General features: G+C 54.8%; 9 protein-coding genes across 9 annotated transcripts; 6 read left to right on the forward strand and 3 right to left on the reverse strand.

Annotated features, from left to right (window-relative positions):
* Positions 1-18: 18 nt before the first annotated feature.
* On the forward strand, positions 19-701 carry BO80DRAFT_428190 (uncharacterized protein). Its single transcript, XM_025720195.1, has 2 exons — positions 19-329; positions 409-701. Exons 1-2 carry the CDS (start codon positions 158-160, stop codon positions 501-503), a joined length of 267 nt encoding a protein of 88 aa, XP_025571846.1. The 5' UTR covers positions 19-157; the 3' UTR covers positions 504-701.
* A 107-nt stretch (positions 702-808) lies between these two features.
* BO80DRAFT_363836 (uncharacterized protein) lies at positions 809-4,232 on the forward strand (the record flags this gene model as incomplete). Its single annotated transcript, XM_025716122.1, has 11 exons — positions 809-930; positions 984-1,121; positions 1,175-1,729; positions 1,790-2,085; positions 2,322-2,398; positions 2,554-2,602; positions 2,669-2,753; positions 3,372-3,447; positions 3,534-3,568; positions 3,629-3,692; positions 3,765-4,232. The coding sequence occupies 11 exons, from the start codon at positions 809-811 to the stop codon at positions 4,230-4,232; spliced, it is 1,965 nt and encodes a 654-aa protein (XP_025571847.1).
* A 1,828-nt stretch (positions 4,233-6,060) lies between these two features.
* BO80DRAFT_190940 (putative C2H2 finger domain protein (Ezf)) lies at positions 6,061-7,464 on the forward strand. The gene is made up of 3 exons (XM_025714109.1): positions 6,061-7,020; positions 7,072-7,145; positions 7,200-7,464. Exons 1-3 carry the CDS (start codon positions 6,148-6,150, stop codon positions 7,291-7,293), a joined length of 1,041 nt encoding a protein of 346 aa, XP_025571848.1. The 5' UTR covers positions 6,061-6,147; the 3' UTR covers positions 7,294-7,464.
* A 1,666-nt stretch (positions 7,465-9,130) lies between these two features.
* BO80DRAFT_190971 (uncharacterized protein) lies at positions 9,131-9,741 on the reverse strand. The gene has a single exon (XM_025714110.1). It carries the CDS (start codon positions 9,594-9,596, stop codon positions 9,246-9,248), a length of 351 nt encoding a protein of 116 aa, XP_025571849.1. The 5' UTR covers positions 9,597-9,741; the 3' UTR covers positions 9,131-9,245.
* A 1-nt stretch (position 9,742) lies between these two features.
* idi1 (isopentenyl-diphosphate delta-isomerase IDI1) lies at positions 9,743-10,967 on the forward strand. The gene is made up of 3 exons (XM_025714111.1): positions 9,743-10,135; positions 10,197-10,535; positions 10,586-10,967. The coding sequence occupies exons 1-3, from the start codon at positions 9,889-9,891 to the stop codon at positions 10,819-10,821; spliced, it is 822 nt and encodes a 273-aa protein (XP_025571850.1). The 5' UTR covers positions 9,743-9,888; the 3' UTR covers positions 10,822-10,967.
* A 164-nt stretch (positions 10,968-11,131) lies between these two features.
* BO80DRAFT_313630 (DUF202 domain-containing protein) lies at positions 11,132-11,672 on the reverse strand (the record flags this gene model as incomplete). The annotated part of the gene is made up of 2 exons (XM_025715053.1): positions 11,132-11,543; positions 11,617-11,672. Coding segments are annotated over 2 exons (468 nt in total), but the record flags the coding sequence as incomplete, so codon positions are not given.
* Positions 11,673-12,523: 851 nt separating this feature from the next.
* On the forward strand, positions 12,524-14,745 carry BO80DRAFT_428196 (MATE family efflux transporter). Its single transcript, XM_025720196.1, has 2 exons — positions 12,524-13,388; positions 13,441-14,745. The coding sequence occupies exons 1-2, from the start codon at positions 12,692-12,694 to the stop codon at positions 14,604-14,606; spliced, it is 1,863 nt and encodes a 620-aa protein (XP_025571852.1). The 5' UTR covers positions 12,524-12,691; the 3' UTR covers positions 14,607-14,745.
* BO80DRAFT_428197 (putative replication factor-a protein) lies at positions 14,729-15,916 on the reverse strand. Its single transcript, XM_025720197.1, has 3 exons — positions 15,854-15,916; positions 15,656-15,753; positions 14,729-15,589 (listed from the first exon to the last, which is right to left on the reverse strand). The coding sequence occupies exons 1-3, from the start codon at positions 15,855-15,857 to the stop codon at positions 14,819-14,821; spliced, it is 873 nt and encodes a 290-aa protein (XP_025571853.1). The 5' UTR covers positions 15,858-15,916; the 3' UTR covers positions 14,729-14,818.
* Positions 15,917-16,081: 165 nt separating this feature from the next.
* Positions 16,082-19,004, forward strand: BO80DRAFT_428198 (ATP-dependent RNA helicase DBP10). Its single transcript, XM_025720198.1, has one exon. The coding sequence runs from the start codon at positions 16,121-16,123 to the stop codon at positions 18,902-18,904; it is 2,784 nt and encodes a 927-aa protein (XP_025571854.1). The 5' UTR covers positions 16,082-16,120; the 3' UTR covers positions 18,905-19,004.
* The last annotated feature ends 13 nt before the right edge of the window (positions 19,005-19,017 follow it).

Genomic DNA, 19,017 nt, shown 5'->3' on the forward strand with positions numbered 1-19,017 from the left:
GATGGGGAGGGAGATGCTCCGGAATTTTTTTGCGACAGCTGGACGCTGAGCGGAAGGTTGATTACAATGATAAAGCATTTTCTCCAAAATGTCCCGCTGGATCGTATCATGACTGATCATTTGCCCCTCGAATGACAGGTGTCGCCGATCCACCTCGATGACGGAACTCGTTCTTTGTTGGCCAATGACCGTGACCTTCTCGATGTTTCGCTCACTTGGGTCGCAGTGCACAGCGAGCTCAGGCGTTGATGAGCTGGCCAGCTTCGATCTGATTCGGGGGACTGCAATCGACAGGCGTGCTAAACACTCGGAGCTTGTTTCGCCAGCTGGTGGGCACCCCCGGCTGCAGCCAATCACACCGCGCAGAACCCCCATAAACATCGGCCCCGTTTGCTGATAGCTGTACAGCGGATGATTCCCAAGCACTATTTAGCAACCTACGGACTTCGTATTCGTCGCCAGCTCCTTACTGCTGGACTGTGAGCCGCGTGCATACCGAGTGACGATCTACCCGGTTCTGCATTTTCCTTGTCAATATCTCCGCTGCCAGAGCCTCACATAACCTCATGCTCCCCTGGTTTCCGGGTTCAATAGTAGTACCCGTTACTAGCTCTTGACTAAGTTTAACATCATCTGAGGAACGTGCCTCACCGACTGATTGTCGACACTCGCACCTCTTCAGCGAAAACACCCCACCACTGGTTGGTCAGGAGCAAGCCCAGGTAATTCTAATCATGACCTATCCTCACGGTCGCATCCGACGAGAAGTCCCGCTAAGCTCCTAAACAGCTCGACCAGCTCTCGCCACATGGCTTCTTTAAGGCTGGATTCATCTACTTCATCAATTGCACCCGTTGAACAGCTTCCTTTTGAGGTTCCCATCATTGATGACAATGAGCCACTCGTTGACGTGGTTCGAAAACTTCAGAAGTACGCGATCATATCACCCTGTATAGTTAGCCTCGTTAACCGTTGTCACTTAGTTATATGCTCGTCGCTATAAATGACGTTGCATGCACCTTTGAAGAGCTGAGGTTCTCCCCTCATGGCCAAAACCTCAGGTTGCTCCTGTACTCCTTGGCTGACAATTCACACAACCCTTGTATCATCTCTGCTTTGATGTGAGTGATTCGTCCCGGTCAAACGTCCCCAACTGGGTCTAAATCTACCTTAGGATTTTAAAATGGCAGTTCAGCAACGAGGCGGAGAACGATTGGGGTTTGAATGAAAGCCGAGGATATGCCTGCGAATATGTCGCGTGGCAGTTTCTCTGCCACATTGACCAGCGTGAAACCATTGAGTATCTCCTTGAGGAACTCAAGATTCCCATACAAAGTGGTATAAATATCACGCAAGCGGAGAGAGGCACTTCGGGGTTTGCGTCGGCGGCTGGCGAACCCTTCACGCAAGAGGGTGAAAGGACCCCTTTATTGTTAAGCTCATCTTCCTCGCTTTATCATTTCTTCGGCGGCAACAGACGTACAGGGAGTTCTCTCGACATCAATGAGCCGGGATCCAACGCGTCTGCAAGCGATGCATATGAGCTTGAGAGATTGTCGAGGTTTTTTGGACTTAACGCACTGGAGATTGCAACAATTGCACACGCAAAAAGGTTCCTCAGTCAGAAAGTGGTTCAGAAAGTGATAGACAATATTTGGAACGGCGAGATTGTCTTCTGGGACTCTTTGAGCGTGCACTCGAAGAAAAAGCCCCAATTCTTTAACAAAAGGTAAGCGCCCCAACCTTGGATGAAGTCACACTTTGATGCTGATCTGTACGCATCGTGTAGGACGGCAGATCCATATTCACGGCTGAGAGTACCAGTGTACCGGAAGGCCTTCGAAGCTGCCTTCTTTGTCTCATTCCTGTTTCTCTATTATGCTGTCTTAGTGGAGAGGAAGCCTACTGGAATTGGATTGTTTGAGACCATGATGTACATCTGGATTGCTGCTTTCGCATATGATGAAGTTAGCGGGATGGCTGATGCGGGAATGCTCTTCTATCAGATGGACTTTTGGAGTGCTTGGAATATGGGCATTATTGGCACAGGGCTTGCCTTTGTCATTACCAGTGAGTCATTTGCGCGTTATCGCAAATATGCCTCATCCTTGCTCAGCCTTTCTATTTCAGCTGGACCAGGTTGCTGCGCAGCTGAGATCATCGACTGAGCCTGGCTATGGATCATTTGGTTGACTCAACAATCATCCAGGGACAATCGGTCTAGCCAAACACAGTGATTACATCACGGATGTGTCGTTCGACATCCTATCTTTGGAGGCGCTGTTTCTAGTTCCAAGGCGAGACCTCCCCCCTGCTATGAGACCCGTTTCAGATTCTGACACGAGAGCTGAACAGGATCTGCTCCCTTGTCAGCCTGAACTCTTATTTTGGAAGTCTGGTAGGCCATCCCTGCAGCCGTGTATGCGGAAGAACCCGGTTCTGGAAAACACATTGACAGATTCGACGCACAGATCCCGGTGCTCAAGGAGATGGTATGGTTCTCCGCTCATGCAGACCGTGGCCGGTGGCGAAAATCCTGATAAGGTGCTCTAGACCAAAGCGTTTTTTCGATTCATCCCGGTGGTTGTAGTGCTGTACCTAGGTGGGTGACCCCGATGATGCATGCGACCCGGCTTAGTACCAACGCGCGGTGGACGTGCACCTGCAGGGTTCTTGACTACATTCACCATGCTTGCGCGTGACCGCCTCTCTCTGCGGCAAATGTCGTGGATTTTGGTGAAGGTGTTCTTTGGGTATGGCGGTGAAGACCCCCCATTATCGACCGCTACTTGACTGACCGGGCGAGGCAGATCGAATGTGCTGGGCTTCGTGCGTTGTTCCTGTTGTGGTGGCATGTGTTCTTCAAACTGACGGTGGCTGAAATGATTGGCAAAGGACATCGCTCACGATGTGAGTCTAATGCACCTGGCGGCCGCCATGCAGCCCAAATCCGAATTGCCAGGGATTTTGCAAAATCGGTTGGCTCTCGTGTGAAGTTGACTGACGCGCTAATTCTTAGATTTCCCCGATCTTTGGCTACGGACTGATGTGAGTTTTCCCCCATGTACTCTACTGCGCCACAGGCCCCATGGGACGTGTCGGTCGCATACACTTGCGATCACGTTGGCCGCTCCCAGCTGCCCTGAAACTTGATGAGCCGGGCATGCTTTCCTCTTTCTTCCTCTTGCGCATGGGGAAGGGGGCGATGCATCCCCGCTCCCAGGGCTGGAGGCCCGTTGACGCCGGAAACCCCACGGCGCCAATCGGTCGCGGCGCAGGGGACCTATCGCCAGATGTGGCATCTCGGACGATCGTCCCATCACCACAGTCTCGGGGGGCACAGGAGGGTGGCTGATTGGTATGACCGACAGGTTGATTTTCGTTTCCATGACCAACTTGTTGTTGATTTCGTCGTTGGTCAGTTTAATGAGCATGAGTCTGGAAGGGGTACGTCCAATGATGCTGCGGGGTCTGTCCGGTCCCCGGTATGTCCGCCGTGCTAACCTATCGACCCAACCGTTGTCCTCGTTCAGGTCATGGCCCATGCCCGCGAAGAATATCTCTTTCAGTACGTGGCATGCTCCATCCTCATTCGGCCCTATGGCCGCCCGCTGATGCGTGGAAATAGGCTGTCTATCTATGTCCTGGAAAGTAGCAATTCCCGGCGCTTGACGTACTTCATGCCCCCCCTGGTCCGTATATCGTCCCAAGTCACCCTGCATGACTGGGTTGGGTCACTGACAGCAGGCGTCACTCCACGGCAGAATCTCATCCCCCTCCTCTGTATCCGCCCCATGAGGCTCTTTTTACCTGCAGAGCACATCCGCCGGGTGCGCATCGTGTTGCTCCGGGCCACCCACCTACCGTTTGTCGCACTGATCTGGGCCTATGAATCTAGCCGCCGCTACGTTTCTCGGAGAAATAGCCAATTCCCGCCCACCGCGACAACGACAACAGGGAACAGTCGACCGACGTCTGCCATCCCGATGGGGTTCTCTCTCTCCACGCACCAGGCCCCGCTCCATGCCTCCGCACTCGAAGGGCGTTCGTTGGGATCCAGCCGGCCCAGGGAACGGTCTAACCCGGGTCAGCAACCCGAGGCGCGCGGACCAAGCTCGGGGCGGCGCGGCCGTGGTGAGACCGCGGATATGATCGACGAGGTGGAACGGTTGCGCACTCAAGTGGAGCGAGTGGCTGCTCGGATGGCCTTTCACCAGCGAGGCCAGTTATGATGCAGGCAGGAAGGCTGCAAGAAACTGGAATACTGTGCAGGGCGGCGCGGACGGGCCACTGCGGAAGGACGATAAACACACGCACCTGGTGCATCGCCGGTGCCAGAGCCTAAGGTTTAGCGTGAGCACCGGCCAGTGACCAGTTCGGAAACGGAGGTACGGAATCGGAGTCCCTACTAGTAGGTGTAGACCCGCTAGCGACGAACAACCTCTTTGTACCTTGGATGATGATGATGATTGTTGGGGGTTGGTGCCGTCTCTACATTTCGTCCGAGTCATTTTTGTTTATTTTCTGCGTGGATTTATCTTCACTAGACAGTTATAGAGAGAACACGACAATCTGGAAAAGCTGGTAGCTCCAAAGACGGACGGATCTCCAGGGGCAGGTATGGAGTATTTGGAGTAAAAAAAAAAAAGTATCACCCGTCCAGGATTTGACAAATTAGAAAAAAGAAGAGAAAAAAAAAAGAAAAAAGTAAAAATAAAAGGAGAGACAAGAACTCAATCTCAGGGAAATGAAGGAGACCAAGCCAGAAGGGTAACAATGAGAGGGGGGGCACCCCATGGTATTCTCCGTCGCCCTCACGGGGGTTGGCTTTCTTTGTTGATGGTCCAGGGTTGGGGCGGCCGGGATTAGGGCCGGCTGCCCCTCTCTTCTGCCCTGGCCGGGTCGCGGGAAACAAGTGAGAACGCCTGCTCTCCAGTCTTCCCTCCTCCCTTGGCCTGGGCCGCCTCGCTACTCCTCCTCCGTATACTCTACCACAACATCCATCCATCTTCACACTCTCTTCCCTTCAGCCATCTTGCCGCAGAGGCTCTTTTCTCGCGCAAGAGCTACCCACAAATCATTTCGGGCTCCGAATCTTCCCCAGCAATGGGGCAGTGTTGCCAACCGGGCCTCCCTGGCGACACGCACTGCAGTCCTACCTCGCCAAGCTAGGTTACCAGACTGTCGGGACCTACTATTCCCTTTTCATGAAGACCAGAGGCAGAAAAAACCGCGCTGTTTGAGCCGACTGTTGCTGGTCAGCAAGTCTGCCAGTCCCCGTCGACACTGCCAATAATTCAGCCGCTATTGTTGCCCGTCTGTCTCCAGCACCATGGTTTCCAGAGGCACCGCATCCCTCCCACCCCCCCCCACTACTATCTCTTTCCCCCTGCTCCGTTCTCTCCGTGCCAGTCCTCATCTATCATCATCTCCTTAGTGATGGATCCCCTGGTTCGGTCAAGCCCGCTAGGCGGCAAATGACGGCGTCGTCCGGTGGGAATCAAACCATGCACCCTCACACCCACCCTCCTCCCACCCCCCCGTCGACACTGACAGGGTACAGCGCCGACTGACACCTTGGCCTGATCACACCCTTCCGCGCTAATTTATTGCGCAGAGTCTCAAATTGACGCGCCTATCTGAATAATGTTGCAGACCCAGGCTGCAGTCCACTTGGACCGGCCTTTCCAGCTAGGTTCGCTCTGAATTCTTCCCCATCCATGCAGCAACGTTCCGTCAAGTCTGCCTTGCCTGATGAGGCGTCAAACCTCTTGCGCATCTCTTGTTCTTTACCTGTGCCCCATGCAGCGGCTGCTGTGCTCCAATCATCATATGGCATTCCGCGAGATAATTTTCAGCTGTTGTTCATGGTTCGCCACATCTGCTCACCCTGCAGCAGCATCGCTATTGAGTCATTTCTTCTTTTATACACTGCATACACTTTGTTACTCTCCTTGGATTTCAACTTCATAAATAACTCCTTCACACCGGCCCCTTCTCAGACTCAGAACCAGACTCATCCCGAGAGATCCAAGAACATCGAAGCCATCTGGTCTACCTAGAGACATCCACGTCCTACCCTTTCCCCTAGTTCCCGTTTCAAGATTTTTCTGTTTCACATTTTGATGCTTGATCGTTGATTTCATCATGGATTGTACACCGACATCGTTCCCATCCTCTCCCGTTGCCCGCTCTGTGCGGGAGGATAAAAGGGTACTCGAAGCGAATTCAACCTACTCGTCTCCTTTCCATACGGTTCCTCTCGACAGATACGATTTCCAGTCATTCTCCGGCCTGGGGATTTCCAATTGCGAAACTGGATCCCCCATCGATCAGATTAGAATGTACCCGTGCCCAGAGCAATACGCGCTGTCAACGAGCAACTGGTCCGGCCCGATAACGCCTTCGCCAAATTTCCTCGAAACCCCACCGGATGTTAGTCACTTCGCAGCCAGGTCACAATACGAGCTATTCGGTAGCCGTGCAGATGTTTCTGTATCGCCCAGCTACAGCTCCGTCATGGACTTTCGTGCAATGCATGATGAGATCTCTCCCTTCTGGCCCAACACTCCTCCTTCCGAGACCATGGGCGTCTCCGAAGGATGGACCAAAGTTGAGGAGCGGCCGGAAGACATGTGGGATGCATCCCTATTAGATGGCGCCAACAACACAGCGATGTCTACTGTGCCACAGCTGCCTCGGTTGCAAATCAACACCGCCTTTATCCACCCCCAGCGACCAGATAATACTCAGACGGAGCTCGATGCGAGTCCGGAGGCTCCTGCCGAGGCTATTTCGAAGTGGATCGAAGATGTCAGTGGATCACCTCATGGCGAGCAACTCAAGATACCATCGGCCAGCGGTCTTGAATGCACAACGTGTGGTCTCCGCTTTACGCGACGCTCTAACTGTCGGGAGCACATGAAAAGCCACGACCCTAGCTACGTACGGCAGCACCCATGTGAGACCTGTGGGAGGGAGTTCAGGCGAAAAACCGATCTGAAGAGACACATAGATAGTGTAAGCGTTAAAACCTGGTTGTTTCAAGTCCATTGCTAATACTCTACCCAGATCCATCGGGGCATTCGAAAATATGGCTGCGAGAAGTGTGGTCGACGCTACAGCCGGCAGGATACTCTTTCAAGGTAAACCATACCTAACAATTTACTTGCAAGCACCAAATTCTTATAGCACTACAGACACCTGTTGGATGGCTGCGATGGAAGACCCCGGAAATCTCGAGCCCCCCGGGCAGACCCCGACGCCAGACTTGGCGGCAGCGGCCCTCTCTAATGGATCGAATGGACACTCGCTTTATTTCCTGGTAGGCCATGTCTGCGTTGATCGCAAGGTGGCTACGAACCATACACGACTGCATATTCTTGGGAGGCTGCACTGACGTTACCGCTGTATATTTGGAGCATAACTACTTTGTACTTTTTTCTTTGTATAAGCGCAGGGAGGGCATCCTGATTTTGCTTTTGGCTTTTGGTTTCTCGTGAGGGAGACTGCGTCGACTTTTGGTTCAACCTGCAAACGTTTGGAATAACGCTAGAGCTCCAGCATGGCCCAAGAGCGGCTTATAGAAATCAAGCAGGGCATGGCAGGACCATGCTCCTTTTTTTACCGAGCTTTTAGCCGCCATGATTACGTCTTTGCACTTTGGGGGACTTACTCCAATTTTTCCTTGTTTGCGACATGCCCCCCAGTGAGCCATGCAGCGGACTCCGTGGCCTGTTAGGTCCACCGGACAACAACGGGCTCTTACGATTCATGGCTAGACAGTCATGCCAATGGATCCTGAGTGATGACACTTGCAGGGATCCAGCCTCACTTCCAGGCATCCACGGGGTCACTTCCGTATTTTTCTTTGACCCGGATCCGTTAGAGGGCCAACGTCGGAAGGAATGGATTCCGGGCGATGACGGGACTGGCTGGTCTTTCTGGCGTCTAATTACGCTCGCTATCTATGAAACTGACCCAATGGCGCGTCCGTTCAGACGACGTCCAACCCCATACTCGGGGCTGACCGTGGAAAAAAGTACGAAGCGGAGGAGCATGGGCGTCTTCCGGTCCTGCACGACTCGTTAGCAATGGGCCGTACGGAAGCTTATATCGGCTAAGCACACCAGGAACAAGCCAAGTGCTGCAGCGACTGGCCTAGCAAACTCAATACACGCTGAAAGCCAGTCCGCGCCGAACCGAATCGGACACCGATGGCGATGACTGGGCAGGCTGGTCAGCCCCAGGGTTCCATTTGGCCGCGGGAGTTGTCAAAAAGGGCTACCCATCGCCGAGCGCCGTAGAGATAACCATTACCGTTATGGCTTGGAGGACTATGGGGAAGTCGGAAAGGTTCCTAGTGGACCCATCGAGTCTAGCTGAAGGCACGGAACATCGTCTGTAAGTCCTTCCTATTTGGCCCTGATCCCGCCGGAGCAAATGTTTTTAGTATCTGGGCACCATCGGCTCCAACTCTAAGACCAGTGGATCTCACATGCTCCCCGAGCTGGTCTGCGACCGGCTATGGTTTGATGCTACGGAAGGAAGAATCCAGACCCCTAGCGAACCTTTTAGGTCCAAACAAGCGCGACCCGGATGGGACCCGCCAAGCGCACGGAATGGACGGCTGGTGCTGACAGTGAGGTTATTCAGCAGCGCGTTTCGTGTCCCAGGGCGGGCTTCGCTTGGAAACCCCTTCAATTGCCTTGGCCTATGCATTCTGCTTACTGAGGGGTCTAGCACGACGTGGTCGCCGAGATAGGTCCGGCGAGTGATCGGAGCAACCCTTGTCCAAGAGGGGGGGAAAACAAAAAATGGCGCCATTCTCATCGTCAGAAGCTAAGCGCGCGAGTGGAAATTAACTCCGTCTATCGCTGACTGAATAATGTGAGACGGCAGGGGGCATACTAATCCAGGGGAGCCAAGGCACTAATAAATGAGGCCATTCTCATTATCACGCCCTAACTAAGGAACTAGGTAGACTACGAATGGGATAGACGCCTTGACCAAGGCAGTTGCCTTGTGCACTGTGCGCGGCCGGGTCCCTGCTGCTGATTTATGCAGTGACCAAATGCTGGCTGAACGTTCACATCCGACGGGTCCAGCAAGACCGGCAGGTCAAGCGACACGAGCAGTGGTTGCCGTCTAGCAGCCTACATTAGGCAGCGGCAGGCTGCAGCCTATCTAGCACTGAATATTCAGGTTGGCACGAGGTCGATGAAGACCTTGTCGTGGACTTTATACTATGATAAGTGGTGACAGTCTGCAAAGTCCCAGTGATGAGCAGGAGATTTGGCCCCGACGGACCGAGCACGAGGGGTCACTTCGCCGAGTCTGTCAGCTAGGGTCATCCAACCGAGTTTAGCAACTACAAGCGTGATGAAGGGTATGCCACAGAATTTGCAGACAGTGAATGCCAAGCTGGACAGCATCCCTTCCAAGGACCTCCCATCTCGTCCCACGAAGTTGGTGATCGGGGTGTTAGCATCTATCTCAGGTGCCATTGGGGCGATTCCGAGCAGAAATCCTGATGGCAGGAAAATTAGCTCATGTCCAGCGTATCCAGCCACGAGATGATGTTCTGGAATACACATTGGAGAAAGTGAGAGGGTTGAGGTATTGCTGACTCCGAAGCAGCCAGCAGCAGCAGCAACAACCAGGAAGGTACTCTGTACTTGGTACGGAATAGATGTAGAAGACACGAGACAGGCATCACACGAACAATATGGGTTTTCTGCCACCGCCCGGGCGCCGATTGGCCACTTCCCCGCCTATGGCGGTGGCCCTCCTATTGTCCCTCCCCAAATCCTCGCTCACTTCTTTCGCCCCATCCCATGCAAACTGGGGTCTCGTCAAATCCCTCCGTCTGTCAGCCAGTCCTCCAGAATGAGTGCCACTGTAACCGTCACCGAACCTCCGAGGATCACGGCAGAAAATGTCGCGACCCTCTTCCCCGAGGTCGACACTTCGCTCGCGCGGGAGGTGCTCCCCACTGCGACCAGCAACCCCTCCGCCAGCCAGGCGGGCGACGAGCTGGCCGGCTACGATGAGGAACAGGTTCGCCTGATGGAGGAGGTGTGTATCGTCCTGGACGAGGATGACAAGCCCATTGGCAGCGCCAGCAAGAAGGCTTGTAAGTTCCTGACCCCTTTTGGTCATTTAACGGAGTACTGATCCTGCGACCCAATGGGCAGGCCATTTAATGACCAACATCGATCGCGGCCTCCTCCACCGTGCCTTTTCGGTCTTTCTCTTCGACTCCAACAAGCGTCTGCTGCTCCAGCAGCGGGCTTCCGAAAAGATCACCTTCCCCGACATGTGGACAAACACCTGCTGCTCCCACCCTCTGGGCATTCCGGGAGAGACGGGGTCGCAGCTGGATGCGGCCGTGCTGGGCGTGAAGCGCGCGGCACAGCGCAAGCTGGAGCAAGAGCTGGGCATCAAGCCGGAGCAGGTCCCGCTCGACAAATTTGAGTTCTTCACCCGAATCCACTACAAGGCGCCCAGTGATGGGAAGTGGGGAGAGCATGAGAGTATGTTGCATCCCGACCTCGATGGCCAGTTGGCCGCTAACCCTGTCTAGTTGACTACATCCTGTTCATTCAAGCCAATGTCGATCTGAAGCCCAATCCGAATGAAGTGCGCGACACAAAATACGTTTCCGCGGAGGAGTTGAAGCAGATGTTCGAGCAGCCGGGATTGACGTTCACGCCCTGGTTCAAGCTCATCTGCAACTCGATGCTGTTTGAGTGGTGGGCTCACCTGGGCTCGCCGTCGCTGGAGCCGTACAAGAACGAGCAGGCGATCCGTCGGATGTAAGGCGTGGCGAAACAACCGACGATGTCATGGCATTCGCATTCGTACTGTGCTGCATTGCGCATGAATCTGACCCGGCGCGGTCTTTCTTGATTCCCCTTGGCTTCTGTTTGGACAGCGTTTGCCGGTATAATCCGAGCCAGATACCAATCCTGCAGCGGATCGATCAATGTAGACTCCTAATACCTCTAGCTATTCATGAACATATTCATTATCCATCTCCATATTTCATATTCCGCAACTTAAATCTTCCCTCCTCTCCAACCAAACGTATTAAAAAAAAAGAAAAGAAAAATCACTTCGTCCCCGTCCTCGCATCCGTCGCCAAAAACAACACACAACTCCCCAAAATGACCGTCCCGACCACCGTAAACGTGACCTGCGTCTTCCACCCACTCTGCACCAACGCCGCCTTCCGACTATACTTCTTCACGGTACGCACATAATTCGCAAACCCATTCCCCAAACACGCCAAACTAAGCACCCAGAACACGATTCCCAGCGGGAGGGCCATACGGCGCTCTAATCCCGTCGGCGGGGTCTGGAAATGGAAGGAGATGATGATGGCGATGGCCACGATGGCGAGGTACATGGAGAGGCGCAGCCAGGAGAGGAAGGTGCGTTCGTTGGCGCAGTGGTCGCGGGCGTCGGAGGTGGTGTTTTCGAAGAGGAGGGCGCTGAGGTAGGGTCGGGTGAGGAAGATGTGGGTTTTTTGGCAGAGCGGACTATCAATGTTGGGGGTTATGTTAGAGGGGTTGCTTTAGGAAGAGGGGGACAGGGGAGAGGGAGGGGGTATACTCGTCTGCGAGGATTGGGGGACTGTTGGCGGCGTTGATGATCGGGTTGTATGGGGGTGCGGGGAGGGTGTGTCGGTGTTGGTGTTGTTGTTCTTGTTCTTGTTCTTGTTGGGTTGTGGTGGTTGCCATGGTGCTGTGTGCGCTGTGGTGCGCTGTGTTGTGGTGAGTGTAGTAGAGATTAGAGGCTGATGAGTGAGAGTGAGTTTGTAACTATACGAAGTCGACTAGTTGGACTGCATACGGCGAAGTATGCGATCAGACCAATCGAAGGGTCCGATGCCGGGATCCACGTGATGTGGTATCGGATGATGTCATTGTTGATACTGTTTCTATGCTGCGCGGTATCGATCATTGTGGTGCTATGGTTTGATACTGTTGGTTTGATACTCTCTCTACGTGTAGTAACGTTAATTACTCATCCGATATCAGATTCTCAGCTCCTTGATAACCATGGCCGTCGATGAGATGGTGATCGCCTCCACTCAAGCCTTCGGCTGGACCATCTTGTTTGGGGTGAGTCGCAGCACCGCTGATTGGCTGCCGCCGGGTATCTTACGACGCCGTAATTCAGTGACGTCCGGCATTCATCGCATCTTTCCATCGCGGGGGTCCATGGCTTTTGCGGGGTGTCACTGCATTCTTGCCTCCAGCACCACGGTATCTGGATATTGTTAATGCTGTTACCTAAGTGTCCACGCATAGAGACCAGTGCATTCGACTTTGAGTTTAATCCGACAAAAAGTCTGCAATCGACATGGAGTCACTAGCAAGCCTCGACAGGCGTACTAGCAGTGGATCCGATGGCCTGAGCGGCAAAATCTGCTGTAACGCGAATACCGGATAGCCTGCGACTCACATACAAAACCGGCCCGTCTCTTCGTCCTGCTTGTTATTCCTGCTGCTTCCCTCCTGCAGGTCCGAGAGGTCAATTCCCAATTCCCCCCCTGTCGTCGTGGTATAATCATGCGGATGACTGCTCCAGCGCCCCAATCCCAGTGATACAACAGCTAGCATTCAATCCCCGACTGACCAACCAATCCATTCTTCCCCCGTGGAATCCATTTCCGATCGCTACTATGGCCCGCCGCAATAGTATACGCGGGATCGCCGATGAGCACCGCTATAGATCCAGCTCGCCCCTCGCTAGTACCGCCATTGCCCGCGATATAGAAGATTATGCCGATGATGAGGGTTCCATGCTCACGACCGATGACGATGCCTCCGAGACCTCCACGATCCGCGCCATCGGTAGCCAGCCAGGCACGAGGCCGCATTCCTTGGCTGGATCGTATCAGCGCCCGAGTTTCTTCACCACCGTCTCCCATGCCACGGTGGTTCCGCACCGTCCGGATCATGATGGGTTAACGCGGAGGGAGCGCGAACGGGCCATTGAGGATGAACGGAACCTCCTCACGGATAATCACTTTCTGGAGTCGAGTCCTCACAAGGGACGGCGCATGAGATTGGGCTCTGCATCGGCGGCGGAGACGGCGTCGTTGCTGGGGGGTGAACGGCGCGGGTCGCAGTACGAGAGCGTGGATTCGGAGGAAATTGATAAAAAGTGGGAGGAGGCCGTCATGGCAGGACTGATCCAGACGACATGGAAGCGTGAAGCCCAGGTCATTGGGAAGAATGCGGCTCCGTTGGTGGTGACCTTCCTGCTGCAGTATTCTTTGACTGTGGCGAGTATCTTTACCCTGGGACATCTGGGGAAGAAGGAACTGGGTGCGGTGAGTTTGGCGAGTATGAGCGCGAGTATCACCGGTTATGCAGGTATGGGTGCTACTTGAATTGGTTACTTATCGTGTTGTACTGACTGGAGTAGTCTATCAGGGTCTCGCGACTAGCTTGGATACATTGTGTGCGCAGGCTTATGGCTCCGGACGGAAGAAGCTGGTGGGTCTGCAGATGCAGAAGATGGTCTTCTTCCTCTGGGCCATCTCCATTCCCATTATCGTGCTGTGGTTCTTCGCCGACCGGATTCTCATTCACATCGTGCCGGAAGAGGAGGTCGCCATGCTGGCGGGATTATACCTGAAGGTGGTTGCGCTGGGTGCGCCGGGATACGCTTGCTTCGAGAGTGGCAAGCGATTCGTGCAGGCGCAGGGGCTCTTCTCGGCCTCCCTCTATGTGCTTCTGATCTGCGCTCCTTTAAATGCATTCATGAACTACCTGTTCGTGTGGCAGTTCGGCTGGGGCTTCGTCGGAGCGCCCATCGCCGTGGCCATCACGGACAACCTGATGCCTCTCTTCCTCTTCCTGTACGTGTACTTCGTGGACGGGTCCGAGTGCTGGAACGGCGTGACGACCCGCGCCCTACGCAACTGGGGACCCATGATCAAGCTCGCCCTCCCGGGTCTCCTCATGGTCGAGGCCGAGTGTCTCGCCTTCGAAGTGTTGACCCTGGCGTCCTCGTATCTCGGCACCACGCCCTTAGCCGCCCAGTCAATCCTGTCCACGATCTCCAGCATCACCTTCCAGATCCCCTTCCCCGTCTCCATCTCCGGTAGCACGCGCGTGGCCAACCTCATCGGCGCCACACTGGTCGACGCCGCCAAGACCTCCGCCAAGGTATCCATGGTCGGCGCCGTCATCGTGGGTCTCCTCAACATGCTCCTCCTCTCCTCGCTCCGCTACTACATCCCCTACCTCTTCACCTCCGACGAAGAAGTCATCGAGCTAGTCGCACAGGTCCTCCCCCTCTGCGCCGCCTTCCAGCTCTTCGACGCCCTCGCTGCCAACTGCAACGGGATCCTGCGCGGTATCGGCCGGCAAGAAATCGGCGGCTACGTGCAGCTCTTCTGCTACTACGCGATCGCCATGCCGATTAGTTTCGGGACGACGTTCGGACTCCAGTGGGGACTGTTCGGTCTGTGGTCGGGGGTTGCATTGGCCCTGTTGTTGGTGTCGATTATTGAGGCGTTCTTCCTGACACGGACGAATTGGAATCGCTCGGTCGAGGATGCTCTGCGTCGGAATGCGTCGGTTTAAGCATCGTGTCATGTCTTGTATGGATTAATCTTATGTGTGATGATGATGTATACTGTCAACAGCATGTTTTGATATAGATGATTGTACTTTATGCTTTCTTTGCGTCTGCATACAGATATGACCGATCAATGAAATGATATCATACGAACTAGTTACCTACCATGAATTTATGAATTTTCCCCCATTAATCCCCCCACCACACCATAAATAACTTAAAACTCCAAAATCGCCCACGTATGCTCATCCACCGTGGAAAAGATCACCCCCGCCGTCAGCAACTCATCCCCCGCCCTCGCGACATCCGGCATGGGCAAACTCAACTTCGCCGCAATCAACTGCGCATGCAACCCCTCATTACTCTGCGGTTCCGTCTTCAGGAGATGATACACTCTCTTCGCGACGGGGCTCATCGCCGGTAGACCCTTTCCGGCACCGTAATCATCCCCTGCACTGACACCACCCATCGCTGAATCTCCACCCTTCATACCCCCTGCCCCCTCAGCACCAGCACCACCAGAAGATGCCGTACTCGGCCCCCGAGTAAAGAACAAATGCACGGCCGACGCCTCGAGCAAATGACAATGCAACTCATTAATATCCCGAACGGGGCGGACGCAATGCGCGCCCACGAAACGTTTATTGCCGAATGATTTGAGTTTTCCGAAGACTCGTGCGTAGCCGTTGAGTTCGATTTGGTTCTTGTTTTTGTTATTGGAGGTGGAATTGGTGTTGGGGTCATCCGTGTCCATGGAATCGGCCGTCATGGAATCAATCCATTGTTTGGCTTCGATTTCGCCGGTGCCGTCGTCGAGTTTGTATGTGATGTTGGTGCTTTGGGAGGAGATGTTGCGGACTTGGCCGATGAAGGTCACGGAGGCGACTTCCGCGGAGTCGATTTGGTAGGGTGCTTCCGGGTAGGGTTGGATGGCGTCGAGGGCTTGTTTGATGGTTATGGGGCGGAGGGTGGCGTTTGTGTAGTCGGACTGGTTTGGAGGGGTTGTTAGTGATGGGGTTGGGAGGAGGGATGGGGAGGCATGGGAGGGGGATACCTTTCCCCCTGATGGGCTGTTCATCTCGCCGGGCATGAAGCCACCGCCGCTACCACCGCCGCCGGAGTAGGTGCTGCTGTAGTTGTTGTAGCCGTTGTCTGGTGTTGTGTTAGTGTTATGACTGTTGGAACGTGCGGGGATGTAGAGAACGGCATGGCAGGGGGGATGAAGGGCGTCATAAGTAGTAAGGATACCTACCCATGATGTACAGCGTGTCAGTGTGCGGATATGAGTACAGCAATGAGTTGAGGTGAAAGTGAGTCCAACAATTCACTGAAGATTCATTTTACCGCATCGGGACGTGTCGACGCGTCGCGGGGAGATTGGTTTGCCTCGTTTGCACTCCGGAGCAACATTGATGCGGATCCTCACCGCCCGGCGAATTCTCGCGGTCAGAAAAAAAGTCTCAGGCCGATAAGTGCGACACTGTCAACCACAATCGGTACAGACCAGAAATCCGTCAAAATGCCTGGTCGTGCCGCTTCTCCGGCCATGTCGGAGAATGAGTTCGACATTACCAATGCGCTGTTCCAGAATGACAGCGACTCCGACCCCGAGCCCGCTACGAAGCAATCCAAGCGGCAACCGAAGGCGGCGGCGCCCCAGCAGCTCGATTTCCTCGGCGTGGACGGCGATGACGATGATGAAGATGACGAGGCGTTTATCGCCGAGACGCAGGCGTCGGCGAATCGAAAGGGCTCGAATCTGAAGGGTCGTACGGTGAAAAAGGGTGGTGGTTTCCAGGCCATGGGATTGAATGCGAATCTTTTGAAGGCCATCACACGGAAGGGTTTCTCGGTGCCGACGCCCATTCAGCGCAAGACGATCCCTGTGATTATGGAGGACCAGGATGTCGTGGGTATGGCGCGCACAGGTTCCGGAAAGACGGCGGCGTTTGTGATTCCCATGATTGAAAAGTTGAAGAGCCACAGCAGCACGGTCGGATCTCGCGCGCTGGTCTTGTCGCCGTCCAGAGAGTTGGCGTTGCAGACGCTGAAGGTTGTGAAGGAGCTGGGCAAGGGTACAGATCTGAAGTCGGTGCTGCTGGTTGGTGGTGACAGTCTGGAGGAACAGTTCTCGATGATGGCCGGTAACCCTGATATCGTGATCGCGACGCCCGGTCGTTTCCTGCACTTGAAGGTCGAGATGAACCTGGATCTCTCGAGTATTCGCTACGTGGTGTTCGATGAAGCCGATCGACTGTTCGAAATGGGTTTCGCCGCCCAGTTGACCGAGATTCTGCACGGCTTGCCCTCCACTCGCCAGACCCTGCTTTTCTCCGCTACCCTGCCCAAGTCCCTGGTGGAATTCGCCCGCGCTGGCTTGCAGGAGCCCACCCTGATTCGTTTGGATACGGAGAGCAAGATCTCTCCCGATCTGCAGAATGCGTTCTTCTCCGTCAAGTCGGCGGACAAGGAGGGTGCGCTGATGTATATCCTCCACGAGGTCATCAAGATGCCCACGGGCCCGACGGAGGCTTCGCAGCGCATCAAGGAAGAGGAGGCAAAGGGCAAAGGAAGGTTCTCCAAGAAGCGGAAGAGAGATGAAAAGACCAACTGGAAGGAGTCGCCCACGAAGCATTCGACCATTGTCTTCGCGGCAACCAAGCACCACGTTGACTACTTGTACTCCCTACTGTGCGAAGCCGGTTTCGCCACCTCCTACGTTTACGGTTCCCTTGACCAGACGGCTCGTAAGATCCAAGTCCAGAACTTCCGCGCGGGTATCTCCAACATCCTTGTCGTCACGGACGTGGCGGCCAGAGGTATCGATATTCCCATTCTTGCCAATGTTATCAACTTCGACTTCCCCTCGCAAGCCAAGATTTTCGTCCATCGTGTCGGTCGTACCGCCCGTGCTGGCCGCACCGGTTGGAGTTACAGTCTGGTTCGTGATGCCGATGCCCCATACCTTCTCGATCTGCAGCTGTTCCTCGGTCGGCGATTGGTCCTCGGCCGCGAGCATGGCGACAATGTCAACTTTGCTGAGGACGTAGTCGTTGGAAGCTTGCCTCGGGATGGTCTGTCCCAGGGCTGCGAGTGGGTGGCCAAGGTCCAGGATGATGTGGCGGATATTGCCCTGCAGCGTTCGGTCGCCACCAAGGGAGAGAAGCTCTACATGCGCACGCGCAATGCGGCGTCTCTAGAGAGTGCCAAGCGGTCGAAGCAGGTGGTCGGTTCCGACAACTGGACGGCCCTGCACCCACTGTTCAACGACGAGACCAGTCAGATGGAAGCCGAGCGCGAGAAGATGCTCGCCCGGATTGGCGGCTACCGGCCGCAGGAGACAATCTTCGAGGTCAACAACCGCCGCAGCGGCAAGCCGGAGAATGAGGAGGCCCTCAGCACCATCAAGCGTGTCCGGACCACACTCGACACGAAGAAGAAGCGCGCACAGGCTGAAGCACAGGCCGAGCTCCTCGGCAGCGCACCCGCCGAAGACGCTGATGCCGACGATGCCGAGGACGGCGCCTTTGACGAAGAAGACGATGATGTCGGTGAGGGAGCGGCCGACAACATGTCGCTTGCCGACGAATCCGACCTTGAAGTCACTTTCTCCTCCTACAACCAATCGAACGACAACAAAGCCAAGAAAGAAGCCAGCGCCACGTCATTCCAGAACCCCGAATACTTCATGTCCTACACCCCCAACAACACCTCCCTGGCCGAGGACCGCGCATACGGTGTGCACTCCGGCACGAACGCCAACTTCGCCCAGGCGTCTCGCGATGCGGCCATGGATCTGCTCGGCGACGAAGGCAGCCGCGGGTTCGGCGAGCCTCGCACGATGATGCGCTGGGACAAGCGACACAAGAAGTACGTGTCGCGTCACAACGACGAGGACGGCTCCAAGGGCACGCGCCTCGTGCGCGGTGAGAGTGGTGCCAAGATCGCCGCCAGCTTCCGGAGTGGCCGATTCGACGCCTGGAAGAAGGGCAAGCGACTTGAGCGCATGCCTCGCGTGGGTGAGGCCGAGACTCCGGGTCTGGGTGCTGATCTTAACTACCGCGGTGGCAGACGGTTCCGACACAACAAGGACCAGGCGCCTAAGCGGGCTGATCCTCTTCGCGGAGACTATGACAAGATGAAGATGAAGAACGCGGCAGCCAAGGAGCGCCAGCTGGCCAAGGTTGGCGGTGCTGCCTCGGGTGGTAGGAGTGAGCTGAAGAGCACGGATGATATTCGGCGGGCGCGCAAGTTGAAGCAGAACCGTCGGGAGAAGAACGCTCGTCCGTCGCGGAAGAAGTGAGGTGATACCTTCCTGTTGGGTTGTTTATTGTATATACCATTGTGCTAGGGTTAAAAGCTGAATTCCTTCATACTATATATTCCTACACGCATGAAAAATGAACCATAGTACAT

Source organism: Aspergillus ibericus (genome assembly GCF_003184845.1).
Source record: "Aspergillus ibericus CBS 121593 unplaced genomic scaffold BO80scaffold_44, whole genome shotgun sequence".
NCBI classification, from domain to species: Eukaryota; Fungi; Ascomycota; class Eurotiomycetes; order Eurotiales; family Aspergillaceae; genus Aspergillus; species Aspergillus ibericus.